We start from the raw sequence: 16193 nt of genomic DNA on the forward strand, positions 1-16193 counted from the left end.
CACATTGAATGTAGCAAGCGTATCATATTTACTAATGTAGCAAGCATATCATATTTGTTTACTAATGTAGCAAGCATATCATGTTTGTTTACTCATGAATATCATATCATATTATATTTGTTTACTCAAGCATATCATATTTGTTACTAATGTAGCAAGCATATCATATTTGTTTACTAATGTAGCAATCATGTCATGTTTGTTTACTAATGTATCAAGCATATCATGTTTGTTTACTAATGTAGGAAGCATATCATGTTTGTTTACTAATGTAGCAAGCATATCATGTTTGTTTACTCATGAATATCATATCATATCATATTTGTTTACTCAAGCGTATCATATTTGTTACTAATGTAGCAAGCATATCATATTTGTTTACTCAAGCATATCATATTTGTTAACTTTCATGTCTACATCAAACTTACACAATTTCTGACTCTGAAGAATGTCCATCTCGTTTTTGTTGATAATGGATTCAGATTGAGTTCTATCCACTGTGTCCCCCTTATTCTCTCTTCTCCCTCCTGTAGAAAATAAAAGTGTCATCATTATATTGTTGAATGTGTTGATGTGAAATTGGCATACTAGACATTGTTGAATGTGTTGATGTGAAATTGGCATACTAGACATTGTTGAATGTATTGATGTGAAATTGGCATACTGCACAAATGTTTTACAACTCATCAACACGTTCCTTTCATCCTGAACATAAAATGTGCAGTTAACAATTCAAAGGGAATTCCAGCGATTTTTCACATAGATCTGCACTTCTCGAAGTAACAGAGTGCTGTTCTCACTCACCCTGGAGCAGGTTGCTAACGCCATGCTGTATTAGTACTGTACTCACTCACCCTGGAGCAGGTTGTTAACGCCATGCAGTATTTGGTCTACTTTGTCATCCATCCCTTCTAGTAGAGGCAACACTAGAGGTTCCAAAAACAATAAAAAAACATTTCAAAAGAAAATACAATATAATGCTATGTGTATCAGAACAAATGAAATATAATGCTATGTGTATCAGGGCAAATGCAATATCATGCTATGTGTATCAGGGCAAATGCAATATAATGCTATGTGTATCAGGGCAAATGCTATGTGTATTAGGGCAAATGCAATATCATGCTATGTGTATCAGGGCAAATGCTATATCATGCTATGTGTATCAGGGCAAATGCTATATAATGCTATCTGTATATCTGTATCAGGGCAAATGCAATATCATGCTATGTGTATCAGGGCAAATGCTATGTGTATCAGGGCAAATGCAATATCATGCTATGTGTATCAGGGCAAATGCTATGTGTATCAGGGCAAATGCAATATAATGCTATGTGTATCAGAGCAAATGCAAATGCTATGTGTATCAGGGCAAATGCTATGTGTATCAGGGCAAATGCAATATAATGCTATGTGTATCAGAGCAAATGCAAATGCTATGTGTATCAGGGCAAATGCTATGTGTATCAGGGCAAATGCTATATAATGCCATCTGTATCAGGGCAAATGCAATATCATGCTATGTGTATCAGGGCAAATGCAAATGCTATGTGTATCAGGGCAAATGCTATGTGTATCAGGGCAAATGCAATATAATGCTATATGTATCAGAGCAAATGCAAATGCTATGTGTATCAGGGCAAATGCTATATAATGCCATCTGTATCAGGGCAAATGCAATATCATGCTATGTGTATCAGGGCAAATGCTATGTGTATCAGGGCAAATGCAATATCATGCTATGTGTATCAGGGCAAATGCTATGTGTATCAGGGCAAATGCAATGTCATGCTATGTGTATCAGGGCAAATGCAATATAATGCTATCTGTATCAGGGCAAATGCAATATAATGCTATGTGTATCAGGGCAAATGCTATGTGTATCAGGGCAAATGCAATATAATGCTATCTCTATCAGGGCAAATATGTGTATCAGGGCAAATGCAATATAATGCTATGTGTATCAGAGCAAATGCAAATGCTATGTGTATCAGGGCAAATGCTATGTGTATCAGGGCAAATGCAATATCATGCTATGTGTATCAGGGCAAATGCTATGTGTATCAGGGCAAATGCAATATAATGCTATCTGTATCAGGGCAAATGCAATATAATGCTATGTGTATCAGGGCAAATGCTATGTGAATCAGGGCAAATGCAATATAATGCTATTTGTATCAGGGCAAATGCAATATCATGCTATGTGTATCAGGGCAAATGCAATATCATGCTATGTGTATCAGGGCAAATGCAATATCATGCTACGTGTATCAGGGCACACGCAATATAATGCTATCATAGCTGATTAATCTGTCGATTATTTTATCGATTAATCAGTTGTTTGATCATTACAATGTAAAAAAAGTGAAAAGTGTCTAGCAGCGTTTTTCTAAAGTGCAAGATGATATCCTAAAATACCATGTTTTGTCCACACAGCAAAGATATTTTGGGTTTGTATCAGGGACGTTGGGTCTGAGTGGTGGTAGTGTAGTGGTTAAGGAGCTGGGCTAGCGTGCAGTAGTGTAGTGGTTAAGGAGCTGGGCTAGCGTGCAGTAGTGGTGTAGTGGTTAAGGAGCTGGGCTAGTGTGCAGTAGTGTAGTGGTTAAGGCATACCTGTCAACATTTAGCTTTCCAAAAACGGGAGATTTTTTTTTTGGGGGGGGGGGGGGTCAGTGTTTATACCGGATCTGTGTTTGCATACATGTGTTTCAACACTGCATTTCGGTCGTTGCTTTTACTTTACCATTACCTTACGCATGCAGTCTACCTCCAAAACTCCAAAGCTGCCTGCAGTCTACTTCCAAAACTCCAAAGCTGCTTGCTGTCAGATTTGGTTCCGAGGGCACAAGTTCAGTGTATCAACAACACTCAATAACAGTTTATGTGATGTGTTAATCAATTAAATTCCCAACAATTTCACAACAGCTAGTTCTGGAGTAGGCCATTCAACTTCAACGCTGGCTTACGACGAGACTCAGGCTGCGCAGTCGGCACCAGCTTCCTTATTTGGGTTTTGGGTTGCCAGGTTTTAGCCTATGACAAAACAGTTGAGATTGAAACTAAGTGATTGTGTATGTGAAACTAAGTGATCGTGTATTTCATACACAATCTGGCAACCTGAATGGATCAATGATTTTAAGTTTGATGGCCATGCAAATTACGGGAGTTTTCCGGGAGAAATAACAAAACGGGAGGGTGCTGGGAGATGACCTTGAAATACGGGAGAAACCCGGGAAAAACGGGAGTGTTGACAGGTATGTGGAGCTGGGCTAGCGTGCAGTAGTGTAGTGGCTAGCGTGCAGTAGTGTGTGTGTGTGTGTGTGTGTGTGTAGGGTGGTGGTAGTCAGAGGTGGTAGTGTAGTGGTTAAGGAGCTGGGCTAGCATGCAGTACCCTGAAAATTGTATGCGAGCGTATTCAATTGTCAGTTAAGGCAAACCGTTTGTGTTACCATAGGAACGAGATAGAACATATTATGGCCTGAGTGTTGTGTTACGCTTGCTGCTGGCCAATGTGATCCCCGCCTTAACCCTAAGTTGCTCCAGGGACAATGTAATCCCTTGTAATATAGATGACATGTGTAAGTCACTTTGGATAACAGTGTCTGCTAAATGAGTACATGTAAATGTAAATAGATCAGGTTGTGTGGGTCTAGATCAGGGTTGTGTGGGTCTGGATCAGGTTGTGTGGGTCTGGATCAGTAGGGTTTTGTGGGCCTGGTTCAGGGGGGTTTTATGAGCCTGGATCAGGGGGGTTTTGTGGGCCTGGATCAGGGATCAGGGGGGTTGTGTGGGCCTGGATCAGGGGGGTTGTGTGGGCCTGGATCAGGGATCAGGGGGTTCCTCCAGTGTGGGCCTGGATCAGGGATCAGGGGGGTTGTGTGGGCCTGGATCAGGGGGTTCCTCCAGTGTGGGCCTCTCTCACCTTTTTCACGCCACTCCCGCTGGTCCTTCTCTGCGTCTCGCTGGTCCTCGCTCTGCCTGCGCTTGGCCTCGAACACCTCCCTGAGGACCTCCAGCTGCAGACAGAGGGCCAGCCGGCCAGACACCTGACTCAGCCGCTCATTCAGGTCGCCGAACTCCTCCTTCAGGTCGTTGGCCTTCATGGCACGCTTGCACCAGTGCGCGTCTCTGTGCTTTCGCACCAGCTCCAGCGCCGAGCTCAGGATCTCCTGGAGGTCCGCCAGGGCGCGCCGTACCTGCTCGTTATCCACGTCTTCATCCTTCACGGCTCTCACAACGCTCTCCACGACCTGGACTCGTGCTACCAGGCGACCGCAGCGCTCCTTGTTGGCCTGGACTTCGTTGTAGCACTCGTACAGCGCTAGCGCCACGCTGAGGACCGGGCTAACACACTCCGACACTTTTGAAACTAACTCCATGCCTGGGAAGAGAAAAGACAATAAAACAGAAGAGATCACTTAACTGACATGACATCAATTGACATGCTAATTAACGAATTAAAGTAGAATTCTGGTGATTTTTTGGCATAGATCTCCGTTTTTCAAGGTCACAGAGTACTGTCAGTACAAAAAAAAAATTAAAACAATCGCTCTTAGCTCTAGTTGCTCCAGCCAACAGCTAAATTAGCCAGGCAGCTACAGCACTACACTCTGGGGGCATGTTCATTAACTAATTAACATGCTAATAACATGCACAAACAGTCACATGACTGACTTCCATTTTGCTACGTTTCTATTCCACCCATTAGTGACAAGTCTGAACCCCCCCCCCGCCCCTGCATCCTCAAGTAGACCTATATAGTGAACTGGCATTTCAGTGGTTTAGATTTAAAGCATTCTTTCAGCAAATCTTTAGTATTCTGTTTGCTGGGGGTGGTTAGCTGAATAGGAGGCACAATATGATTTCTCTGTTCTTATCTCTGTTTTTATTTTAAACAAATAAACAAACAAAACCAATATCTATAGTCAATCCATTTCAGCTGTGCTTGTGCAATCAATATGACTGGCCTGTGTACAGACGAAAGGGACATGTAGAGCTAAATTTGATCTTACATATTCCTCCTACAAACTTCACATTGTATTATTATTTAAAGAAAGCACACATTTGATACTGAACATCTTTATCCTTTCAACATATACATTAACATTTTAAATATTCTAACTTAAACTTGTTTGACAGACATTGTGCAATATAGTACACCAAATGTTAATAAACTGTTGCATAAATGTTGAAATCCCCAGCTCAACCACACTTAATACCCAGCTCAACCACACTTAATAAATGCTGGAATACCCAGCTCAACCACATTTAATAAATGCTGGAATACACACTTAACAAATGCATATCAGAAGCAGCAAAAACTGTTTGGCGAGCTGGGACTCTTTTGGTTACCTCCTGGGTGTCCTCATATACCTTATATACCCATACATTTATTAAAAACACAGGGAAAGACTATCATGATTGAAACACAGGAGAAGACTATCATGATTGAAACACAGGAAAAGACTATCATGATTGAAACACAGGAAAAGACTATCATGATTTAAAACAAAACAACCCACTAAACAGGAACACTATGACGTCCAGGGTGCATATTGCCCAACAGGCAGGCGACGGCCTGAACCCAGAAATGTCGCAATCTTTACAGCTTTTGTGTGTGCACTGCGTATGTGTGCGTGCGTGTGTATGTATCCATGTGTGTGTGTATGACTGAGAGTGTGTGTGTGTGTGTGTGTGAGAATGTGTGTTTCTGTATATGTGTGTGTGTGTGTATGTGTGCCTGCGTGTGTATGTGTGTGTGTGTGTGTGAATGTGTGTTTCTGTATATGTGTGTGTGTGTGTGTGTGTATTAGGGGTGGGCGATATGGTCAAAAAGTAATATCTCGATATTTTTTGTGATTTTGACGATAACGATAATTAGTCGATATCCTTTAAAAAAAAAAGTTTTGTTAAAGTCTGAGTTACAATAATAACCAATAACCTAACCTGTGACTTTTTAACCAAATCAACCAATGCATTGTCACTCTATGACACATTTCCAATTCTGCCCCCACTTGGGTGTGGGGCAATGACATGGTCTAGCCAGCTACATTAGAGAAGATGAATAGGCCTAACAGTTTCCCAAGAGAAAGTCTGAGGCTGAAGTTCCTTTCAAACCTTTACATAGGATTCACTGTAAAACTAAGCAGACCAACAGAGTACATATCAGTTATTTCCTTCTATGTTTTGTTTAAGAGCACTAGCATTCCAAGAGGCTAGCATTCCAAGTTACAGAATAGAAACTAATGAGTTATGGCTAATGTATATGAGAAATCCCATAGAGATGCTAACGGTTAGCATAATCGGTAAACGTAGATATTTAGAGCAAACTTCAGTCCATTTACAAAAGAGTTACTTGAGATTGAGAATAGTTCTTTGTTCACAACTGACTATTAAAATACTCAAAGGCTAATGTTTTCTCTCCATATAATACCGTGTAGGGAAAAACGTGACTCATCAAAGCTACTTGAACAAATACTTGACAAAAGTAGCCGCATAAAATCCCAAGTAGGCTACTCTCGCTGCACAAAATAAACATTAAGGCGTGCGTGGGCCCCACTAGTGATCACGTGACACTTGCTCTGCTGCAGCCAGGGGCTTCTCCCGCATACACCTCCTGGGAATGTATGAGTCTTCAATGCGTGATTTCGAGTGTTTTTTCCCCATAAGTAATTTAAATACTCGATAATGTCAAATTGCACATCGTTAAAACAACAATCACGATATTATCGCAGACGATATATATCGCCCACCCCTAGTGTGTATGTGTGCCTGCGTGTGTGATTGTGTGTGTGTGTATGCATGTGTGTGTTTCTGTGTGTGTGTGTGCGTATGAGTGTGCATGTGTGTGTGTGTGATTGTGTGTGTGTGTATGCATGTGTGTGTTTCTGTGTGTGTGTGTGCGTATGAGTGTGTGTGTGTGTGTGTGCATGCGAGTATGAGTGTGTGTGTGTGTGCATGCGAGTATGAGTGTGTGCGCATGTGTGTGTGTGCGCGCGAGTATGAGTGTGTGTGTGTGTGCGCATATGTGTGTGTGCGTATTCATGTGTGTGTGTGTGTGTGTGTAACTGTGTGTGTGTGTGTAACTGTGTGTTTCTGTGTGAGTGTGTATGTGTGTGTGCGTATGCATGTGTGTGTGTGTGTGTAACTGTGTGTGTGTGTGTGTGTGTATGTGTAACTGTGTATGTGTGTGTGTGTAACTGTGTGTGTGTGTGTGTGTGTGTGTGTGTGTGTGTGTGTAACTGTGTATGTGTGTGTGTTTCTGTGTGAGTGTGTGTGAATGACTTCCTGCGTCCCTGCACCCCCGCTACATTAGCGTTCACTAGCAGCATTTCCAGCAAAGTGCCTAAGGAGCAAATGTGCTTTAGGAGAAGGTCAAGATTTAGATTTACATTTAATGGTTCGATTTCCCACGGAAGCATGGCCTTGTTTCTTTGAATCAATGACTTTAATATATTATTCTTTGAGAAAAACAGCCATGTTAATTATCTCATTATCTCAGAGAAACGCAGCAGGCTCGGTTTTTCGGAATGAACAAGTTATGTCATTAATTCTGAAACAAGGTTTTTTTTTAATTAATAGTATAATAACATTGTTCATTCAGACACATTTGCTACCAAAAATGTATAATTATATTAATTCAGAAAAACAGGACTCCCAAATAATAGGCTAATAACAATAATAATACTGTATCAACATCAATGCATCAATGACATCAACGCGTCAGATCATTAAGGATCCGCACTGAGGATCATGAATGGAGCGGTATGGTCATAAAACATTTCATAACTTTGATAGCTTAGCCTAGTAGGCTGGACGGGGTATAAATTCAATACTGCTACCAACCATTATAGCCTAAACCTAAACCAGAATGTCCTAAATGGTTTGTGTTGTAGGTTACTAGCCTACAACTTGCGGACTACGTTAGCGGGGTGGTTTCGCACCTAGGACATCATTTCTCTTCATGAGATTCCGCTCATATCCTGCCGGCACGACACCGTGATCCTCAAAGGCGTTCAACAAAAGTATTAAGATTCATTCTTCATGGACATGTAGAAAGATCCTCAGTTTGAGGTGCTCAGTTTGCCTACCTGTTTTTTTTTTCCGGTGGACAGGGCGGTCACCGTGCGTGCGTGCGTGCCGAGTGGTCTAACTTTAAGGGAACTCGGACAAAGTGAAAGCAGAAGAGCGTTTTCTTTTCTTTTTTTAAACAAGATGTTTTCAAAGGGCGGATTGCGTAAGACAGAGTTGTTAGTTAGGATTCCTCCCACATGCCAAGGGAAGCGATTTTTAAAAGTCCTAAGAAATTACATCAGGAAGTGCGCTAGATGTAGACGATATATATATGGTAGGCTGATAATATTTAATGACGTCTGTCAGACTGAAAGCAGCGCTGGTTGGCACCATTCTTTCTGATTTTCTTGGATCAGCAGCCAATTGTAACGAGCTTATTTTTCTAAGGCATTAAATGGGTCTGAATGAAACATTAGTATGGGTAGGCTAATGTTCAGTCATTACATTTAAATATAACATGCTTAGGGTTTTCATATGAATTGCATATGAAACTGCAATCGCCCAACTAGTTTTCAGTAGGCGGAACATCATTGTGTTTTGCGTAATCTGCGTAACGATCCGACATGTCTACCATGACGTAGCCCCTACAACAGATATGTAGTCAAGCACTTTAGAAATAATGTCCTGCAGTAGCCTATTATTTGGCCTGCAGTGTATACTCTGGTCATATTTGGGAAGGCTTCCTCCTATTAACCCATTTCAGATCCAATCTTTTTCCCCTTAAATAATTTGTTAAGGTACAAAGATATGGCAATTCCAATCGGAAACAAGCAGCACTTCCTTCAACATGTTCTCACATTGCCTGACATATCTTAAAGGGACACCAGGCAAGCCTGATGCTTTTTCTCTACGAAACTCCCACTAGCTCGGTCTGAAGCTCTTTTCCTTTTCTTTGCGTCTTCAGTCAAGGGTTTTCGCTGCTTCTTCGCCGGCTCTGCCATTATACACACGTTTGCAACAATCGCTAGCGTTTCGTTAGCCTCCCTCTGTGCTGTGGATGCAGGATGGAAACTGAAACTGCTTCGGTCGCCGGGTACGATACACTGAACTTGCAAGCGGGATATTCTTCCTACAGTGCGAGTGGGGTATTGTTATAATAGAACAATATAGTTCAAGCAAAGTCAAGGGAGGGAGGAGAGGAGAGAAGAATAGTCCAGATACAGAAGAGATGGACATGTCGGGACAGATGTGCAATGGGCGCTCATAAACTAATGATAAGGAAGTGTTACGGAACATTGTGGCTGGTGCTCACTTGCGGCGAAAATATTTTGGTCCTTCAATACAACTTCAGTAAGGTTTAATATTTATTGTTGCCATGTTATTGGTTGTTGTCCTGCGTTTTGCGTTAATGTAGTTACATTTAGTTGCCCAGCGTATGAAATATGCAGGAAAAACTGCCTTACCTTGCCTTGCATTACCGACTAGGCTACTTACTAGGTCATTCGGGATGTGGAGTGGAAACGGTAAGGCCTATGACATGTTGACCTCTTGATTAGTTTTTGTTCATTTTTAATAATAAGCACAGGCCTGCAATAAACCCTGCTGAAAAATGCTGTACTTATAGCCTATAGAATTCATTAATGGTAAATGCAGGTCGATCTATAGCTGCTGCAAAATGAGTCTTTGCGAAGTAGGCTATAGCCTGTATGTAAAGAGATCTTTATTGCACATTCTGGTTCATCCAGTGTGTTAAATGTAAATATGTAGGTGGGGTGGGATAGGTTGGTATGCATTGGAGGGTGCCTGTTATTTCTCTGTCTTTGATTAGGTACATTTGGGGGCTCAGACAACAGCCCCTCTCCAGCCCCAGGTGAATTTGGGGGCTCAGACAACAGCCCCTCACCAGCTCCAGGGGTCAGCATTTCCAGTTGCCATGGAAGCCATGTTTCTGTGCCAGTTCTGTCAAACACCAGTGTGCAAGGAGACGTTAACATATCATACAGCTGCTCGGGTAGGGCTACACGTGCTGGACCGAGTGGCTGCTGTGTTGAGCTGCTGTGTTGAGCTGGACTGAGTGGCTGCTGTGTTGAGCTGCTGTGTTGAGCTGCTGTGTTGAGCTGGACTGAGTGGCTGCTGTGTTGAGCTGCTGTGTTGAGCTGGACTGAATGGCTGCTGTGTTGAGCTGGACTGAGTGGCTGCTGTGTTGAGCTGCTGTGTTGAGCTGGACTGAGTGGCTGCTGTGTTGAGCTGCTGTGTTGAGCTGCTGTGTTGAGCTGGACTGAATGGCTGCTGTGTTGAGCTGCTGTGTTGAGCTGGACTGAGTGGCTGCTGTGTTGAGCTGCTGTGTTGAGCTGGACTGAATGGCTGCTGTGTTGAGCTGGACTGAATGGCTGCTGTGTTGAGCTGCTGTGTTGAGCTGGACTGAGTGGCTGCTGTGTTGAGCTGGACTGAGTGGCTGCTGTGTTGAGCTGCTGTGTTGAGCTGGACTGAATGGCTGCTGTGTTGAGCTGCTGTGTTGAGCTGGACTGAATGGCTGCTGTGTTGAGCTGGCTGCTGTGTTGAGCTGCTGTGTTGAGCTGGACTGAATGGCTGCTGTGTTGAGCTGCCGTGTTGAGCTGGACTGAGTGGCTGCTGTGTTGAGCTGGACTGAGTGGCTGCTGTGTGAGCTGCTGTGTAGAACTGAGTGGCTGCTGTGTGAGCTGGACTTTGAGATTTTGAGTGAGTCTAGCTCTCATGTTTGTCTTCATTTCTCTTTTTTTGAAAACTCAGGTGTTGATTCCAGTGCTTCTATGGTAACACCTAAACCTGACACAGGTATGACATTAAAACATCTACACCTGTATCCTAACACCTGCACATAACACAGGTATGACATTAAAACATCTACACCTGTATCCTAACACCTGCACATAACACCTGTATCCTAACACCAGCACATAACACAGGTAAAGCATTAAAGTCCCTTTAAAACATAAAATAAAATAAACATAAAAATAAAATGATTATGTTTTTAGTTTGTCACACCACGGACAAAAATGTGTCATGAATCACCCAGAAAAATCTGAATGAATAGAAACATTACGAAATATATTGACTTAAATTTCAAAATCATGAAAAAAAAACGGCATAGTCTGCTCTCAAATGCTGTGGGTAGATCTGCTGCTGATGCTAATGTGATACCCAAGTGCTGTGGGTAGATCTGCTGATGCTAATGTGATACCCAAGTGCTGTGGGTAGATCTGCTTCTGATGCTAATGTGATACCCAAGTGCTGTGGGTAGATCTGCTGCTGATGCTAATGTGATACCCAAGTGCTGTGGGGTAGATCTGCTTCTGATGCTAATGTGATACCCAAGTGCTGTGTGTTACCTTTTCTCTCTCTCTCTCTCTCTCTCTCTGGACCGCGAGTGCCGGCTGGCTCGTTATTAACTCCACTTGCCAGCAACTCGCGAGGTAATCGTCCAACACAGCTTTTCCTACTGATTATATTGGTGATGAAACGAAGGAGGCTTGATGTCTCAGTATGCAGTTTTAATGAGACACTTTCCATGCAACTTGGAGACTTTTACAAACATCACACACACTTCTCTAACTTTCATACAACACATTGTTTCTCCTCCACTTCCTATTTACGTTCATGCACGTACCCACTTCCCATGAGCCCCCACTTTCTAAGTCACAAACCTACCCCCCCTTATTATGACCGCCGCGCAGCGAAGCGGCGGTCATATAGGTTTAGTCAGATTTTTTTTCTTTTTTCTTTTTCGCATGCCCAAATTTCCGTCAATGATTCCCGGGACACTGAAAGACCGGGGTACACGAAACTTGGTGGGCATGTAACCCCACATGGATAGCATGGAACCATCGTTTTTCGTTTTGATCTGTAGCCCCCCCGCTGGACTGGACCCCCCGAAAGGAGGGTAGGGCAGACACAGTTTTCTGTGAATATCTCGAAAACCGTAGGGTTTAGGAGGACCATTTTTTTTTTGTATGTTGATCTCAAGGGGCCATGTCAACCCATTCCATAACCACTCATTTCATGTATAGCGCCACCTAGTTAAACACAAAAAAGTAAAAATGAGGTGTTGTAATTGAAGGTATCTGTGACCTAACATAGTCAAAACTGCACGAAATTGGAATTGTAGGATCATTATGACACCCTCTGTATGCACACCAAGTTTTGTGGAATTCCATTCATGGGGGGCCACACAATAAATTAATTTATGTTACTATACACCAACTGGCCTGTAGGTGGCCGGAGACAGTTTTCTGTGAATATCTCGATAACCGTAGGGCCTAGGAGGTCCACCTTTTTTATGTATGTTGGTCTTAAGGGGGCATGTCAACCCATCCCATTACCACTTATTTCATGTATAGCGCCACCTAGTTAAAAATTAAAAAGCAAAAAATTAGGTGTTTTCATCACAATATCTCTGGCTGACAAGGTCAAAACTGCACGAAATTAAAAGTGTAGGATCATTATGACACCCTCCGAATGCATGCCAAGTTTTGTGTACTTTCGTTCATGGGGGGCCTTACAATAAAATAATTTATGTGTACATTTAGTGACGTACACCAACAAGGATTCCCGGGACACTGAAAGACCGGGGTACACAAAACTTGGTGGGCATGTACCCCCACATGGATAGCATGGAACCGTCATTCTTCGTTTTGATCTGTAGCCCCCCCGCTGGACTGGACCCCCCGAAAGGAGGGTAGGGCAGACATAGTTCTCTGTGAATATCTTGAGAACTGTAGGGCCTAGGATGACCAATTTTTTCCGTATGTTTGCCTCCAGGGGTCATGTTAACCCATTCCATGTGCACACATGTGCATAAACAGATACACACGCACACACATACATTTACAGTAATCATACGTATGACACATACTCACACAGTAGACATATGTACGCATGCATGCACATGCACAAACACACATACGCAGGCAAACACACAAGCACGCACACACACACACACACCCACACACATAAACATAAATTTGTACACGCACACATGCACATAATTCAAGAATTTTTCCCGTCATCTACTCCCTGAATTTTTGGTCATTGATACCCGGGACACCGAACCACCGGGGTACATGAAATTTGGTGGGTATGTAGCCCCACTAGACTTTTACGGAAAAATTTAATTTCGTCCCCGGGGACCACCACCAGCCCCACCCCCCGGGCTGGGCCCCCCGAACCGCAAAAAAAACAAACAGTTTTTCCTAAATAACTACCTGAACCGTGGCACTGAGGATGAAGAATCTTTTATGGTATGTTGGTCTCAAGGGCCCACATCAACCTGGCTCATAATCACTCATTTGTGATTTGCACCCCCACCCCCCGGTAAAAAATGAAAATGCAATATTATTCTGCTTTAATTGCCCCTATCTTCAGTTAAGATGTTCAGAACTGCACCAAATTGTATGTGTATGATTGACCTGGCATTCTCTGGGGGTATGCCAAGTTTCGTAGAATTTCATCCATGGGGGGGTCTAAAAAAATTAGGTTATGTGTACATTTAGTGACTGTACACTCATTGGCCTGTAAATGGCGGTGCACACATATACACATGCACACACACAGGCACCCACATACTATCGGTATTAGAACGGCCGATACATAATTACAAATTCAGTAGGATTAAAAGAAAGCCAAAATAAATATTCATCATCATCATCATGGCTGCATTTTCAGTATTGGCGATAAGTAGTCGTTTGTCCACTAGATGGCGCATCGTTGCAGTGAGACGTAATTTTGTTGGAAGTTAAAAGTGGGTTGGAAAAAACAATGGACGCTTCATACAAGGACTGTAATTTACCGCAGCGAACATCTAATAAGGATAGGACGATGTTCACATGAAGTGTAATTCCCATTTCTTCTTGAAGCCGAAATAAATCTGAGGATGTTTATCGGACATGCTTGGTTTTTACTGCAGGTACGTTAATCTTGTATCCTTCAATAAGGACCTAGGTAATGTTACCGTTAGCGTTGGTTGAGTGATGGAGGCATTTGATTGATTGCATTTGTAGAAAACTATAAATGCGGTTATACCAAGCAAATGTATAGCAGCACTGTTTGTATCTTTCGACTGTCATTTATTGCACGTGCTACAAAATCATTCTGTGCAATGGAAGATTTGCCAACGTTACACCGGTCTGATACAGTTTTGCCTATACATGCGTGAGACTGAGACGCCTGTTTATTTTGTTTTAAGTGCGTGCAGGGTGTGAGAGGGGAATCTATGTGCTTTGATTACAGCTTGGTAGTTGTAGTCTGTGAAATTAAAAAGCACGTGTGTGTGAAGTATCCAAACAATGACACCTTCATTTCATTATGGCTGCTTTAGCAAAACACCTTAAGCTACTGTGTAGTGGGTCCCATTTAGAAGTGGCTACTTCATTCGTGCTTTCCTTGACTCATGGATGTTATTACAACTTTTCGCCACGATATGACAGTTTAAGTCCGCTTGATACTGTAAGGCGTAAGCCATTGGTTTCCAAAGGAGATTTTATTTGTGTCGCCAGCATAGCCTATTGACAATTTATGTTGTAAATAGGCCTACCTTATAATCCTACCTGTAGCTTAGGGAAGCTAACAGCTTTCTATTAGGATCTAGTTTGTTAGTTACCGTTTTGTCATAACTCCCTGATGCATTTTTGCATTTAGAATAGCCAGAGCGTGTATATCTCAATCGGAAAATTAAACAATGTCGGGTGCCTATGGACTAGGCTGGGTGAACCCAGCCTGATCTGCCCGCTATTTATTTTTTGATTTCTTAAAAGATTGAGCTTGGTCTGGTGAAAGCCAGACTAGCCATGGATCTCAGTTAAACAATGCAAGGGAACATGAATCAGCCTATATTTGCACTAACAATAACGGACAAAAGCTCTTCAACTTTGGCCCGTTAAAATGTGTATGAACAGTCTAGCGACGCATTTCATCAAGGCCCATTTGGACATGTCAGTTATTTGCACCACTGGTTAGATGTAAAACAGCATTTCGTTTCAGACTAGGCTACTGTTACTTAATTTGTGCATTAACAATAACGTTTCAGACTACTGTTACTTAATTTGTGCATTGACAATAAAGTATTACATGAACTAAAGATGACTAAAATCTTATGTAAGAAGAAGAAACATTCACAAAAAATCCATCCATCCAAAAATGACCTTTGTTTTTGATAGCTGTTGAAACGGCATGGAACTGACAGAGATGTTTTTGTTTAAAAATACATAAAAAATAAATAAATAAATAAATAAATAACATTATGCTGATACCTTTTGCTTTTCCCAAATACAATGTAGCCTACAGGTGTAAGTGACCTTTCATCAATCCAGTTGCAATGGATGAACTGTGATGAACTGCCCTACTTGTGATTGTTTAGAGATTTTAAAGGTTTTATAACAATGCTACATCTTCTTTGGCTATTCTACAATCTATTCACCTTTTCAGCACCAGTAGGGTACTTTCTGTGCAGCCGCACACACACACTCAGGCATGCCAAACAAGCATACACAAAAGTTTCAAGAGTGGGGGATGGAGTAAAATATGGAGACAAATTGAAGTGTGATTTATTTTCGCGGAACGGATGTACAGCACTGAGCGGCGGTCATATTTTGTACCGCTATGCGGTACATCTAGTTCTAATAACATGTGGGTAGGTCTGCTGCTGATGCTAATGTGATACCCAAGTGCTGTGGGTAGATCTGCTGCTGATGCTAATGTGATACCCAAAGGTGCTGCCCATCTCCACGGTCCCATCACATAGTTCCAGCCACTCTCTAAACTAGTTGATTCTAAATAGCACAAGATAAGCTAATTATGAAAACACAAATGCACAAAATATGCTAGCTTGAGTTGCTAAAGCCAGTAGCTATATAGCCAGGCAGCTACAGCACTACACTCTGGGGGCATATACATGGGAGCTCATGGACACGGAAATCTATATGGAAACTCACTGGATTTCTCCTGGAGGGCAGTAAGCTAGCTAACATGCTAATGTCAGATAGCTCAATCAGCATTTCAGACGTGTTTTGGGGTTACAATAATGGCTTTTTTAGAATGTACAGTGTTTATTTCTCACTAACTTTCACAAAATGCAAGCATAAAAAAGCCAAACACATGACGTTTATCTGCAGATAACGATATCTACGGCCATCTCAGACCATCTACTG

At 42.1% G+C, this 16193-nt stretch overlaps 2 protein-coding genes across 5 annotated transcripts in view; one reads left to right on the top strand and one right to left on the bottom strand.

The window, feature by feature from the left end:
- LOC121693301 overlaps positions 1–8361 on the bottom strand; it is a 28200-nt gene extending 19839 nt beyond the window's left edge. For 2 of the 3 annotated variants that reach the window (XM_042072628.1, XM_042072629.1), the window contains exons 1-4: positions 7944–8074; positions 3923–4381; positions 855–926; positions 429–527 (exon numbers count right to left, since the gene is read on the bottom strand). In XM_042072628.1, coding sequence (XP_041928562.1) covers positions 429–527; positions 855–926; positions 3923–4381; positions 7944–7965 — 652 coding nt within the window. In that variant the 5' untranslated portion in view covers positions 7966–8074. The other variant, XM_042072630.1, reaches the window with a different exon arrangement.
- Positions 8362–9102: 741 nt separating this feature from the next.
- LOC121693302 (NACHT, LRR and PYD domains-containing protein 1 homolog) overlaps positions 9103–16193 on the top strand; it is a 48867-nt gene continuing 41776 nt past the window's right edge. The window contains exons 1-3 of one of the 2 annotated variants that reach the window (XM_042072632.1): positions 9103–9536; positions 9842–10024; positions 10783–10827. In XM_042072632.1, coding sequence (XP_041928566.1) covers positions 9449–9536; positions 9842–10024; positions 10783–10827 — 316 coding nt within the window. In that variant the 5' untranslated portion in view covers positions 9103–9448. The remainder of the gene's footprint in view (positions 9537–9841; positions 10025–10782; positions 10828–16193) is intronic. The other variant, XM_042072631.1, reaches the window with a different exon arrangement.

The sequence above is a fragment of the Alosa sapidissima genome, chromosome 19 (assembly GCF_018492685.1).
Source record: "Alosa sapidissima isolate fAloSap1 chromosome 19, fAloSap1.pri, whole genome shotgun sequence".
Classification (NCBI taxonomy): domain Eukaryota; kingdom Metazoa; phylum Chordata; class Actinopteri; order Clupeiformes; family Clupeidae; genus Alosa; species Alosa sapidissima.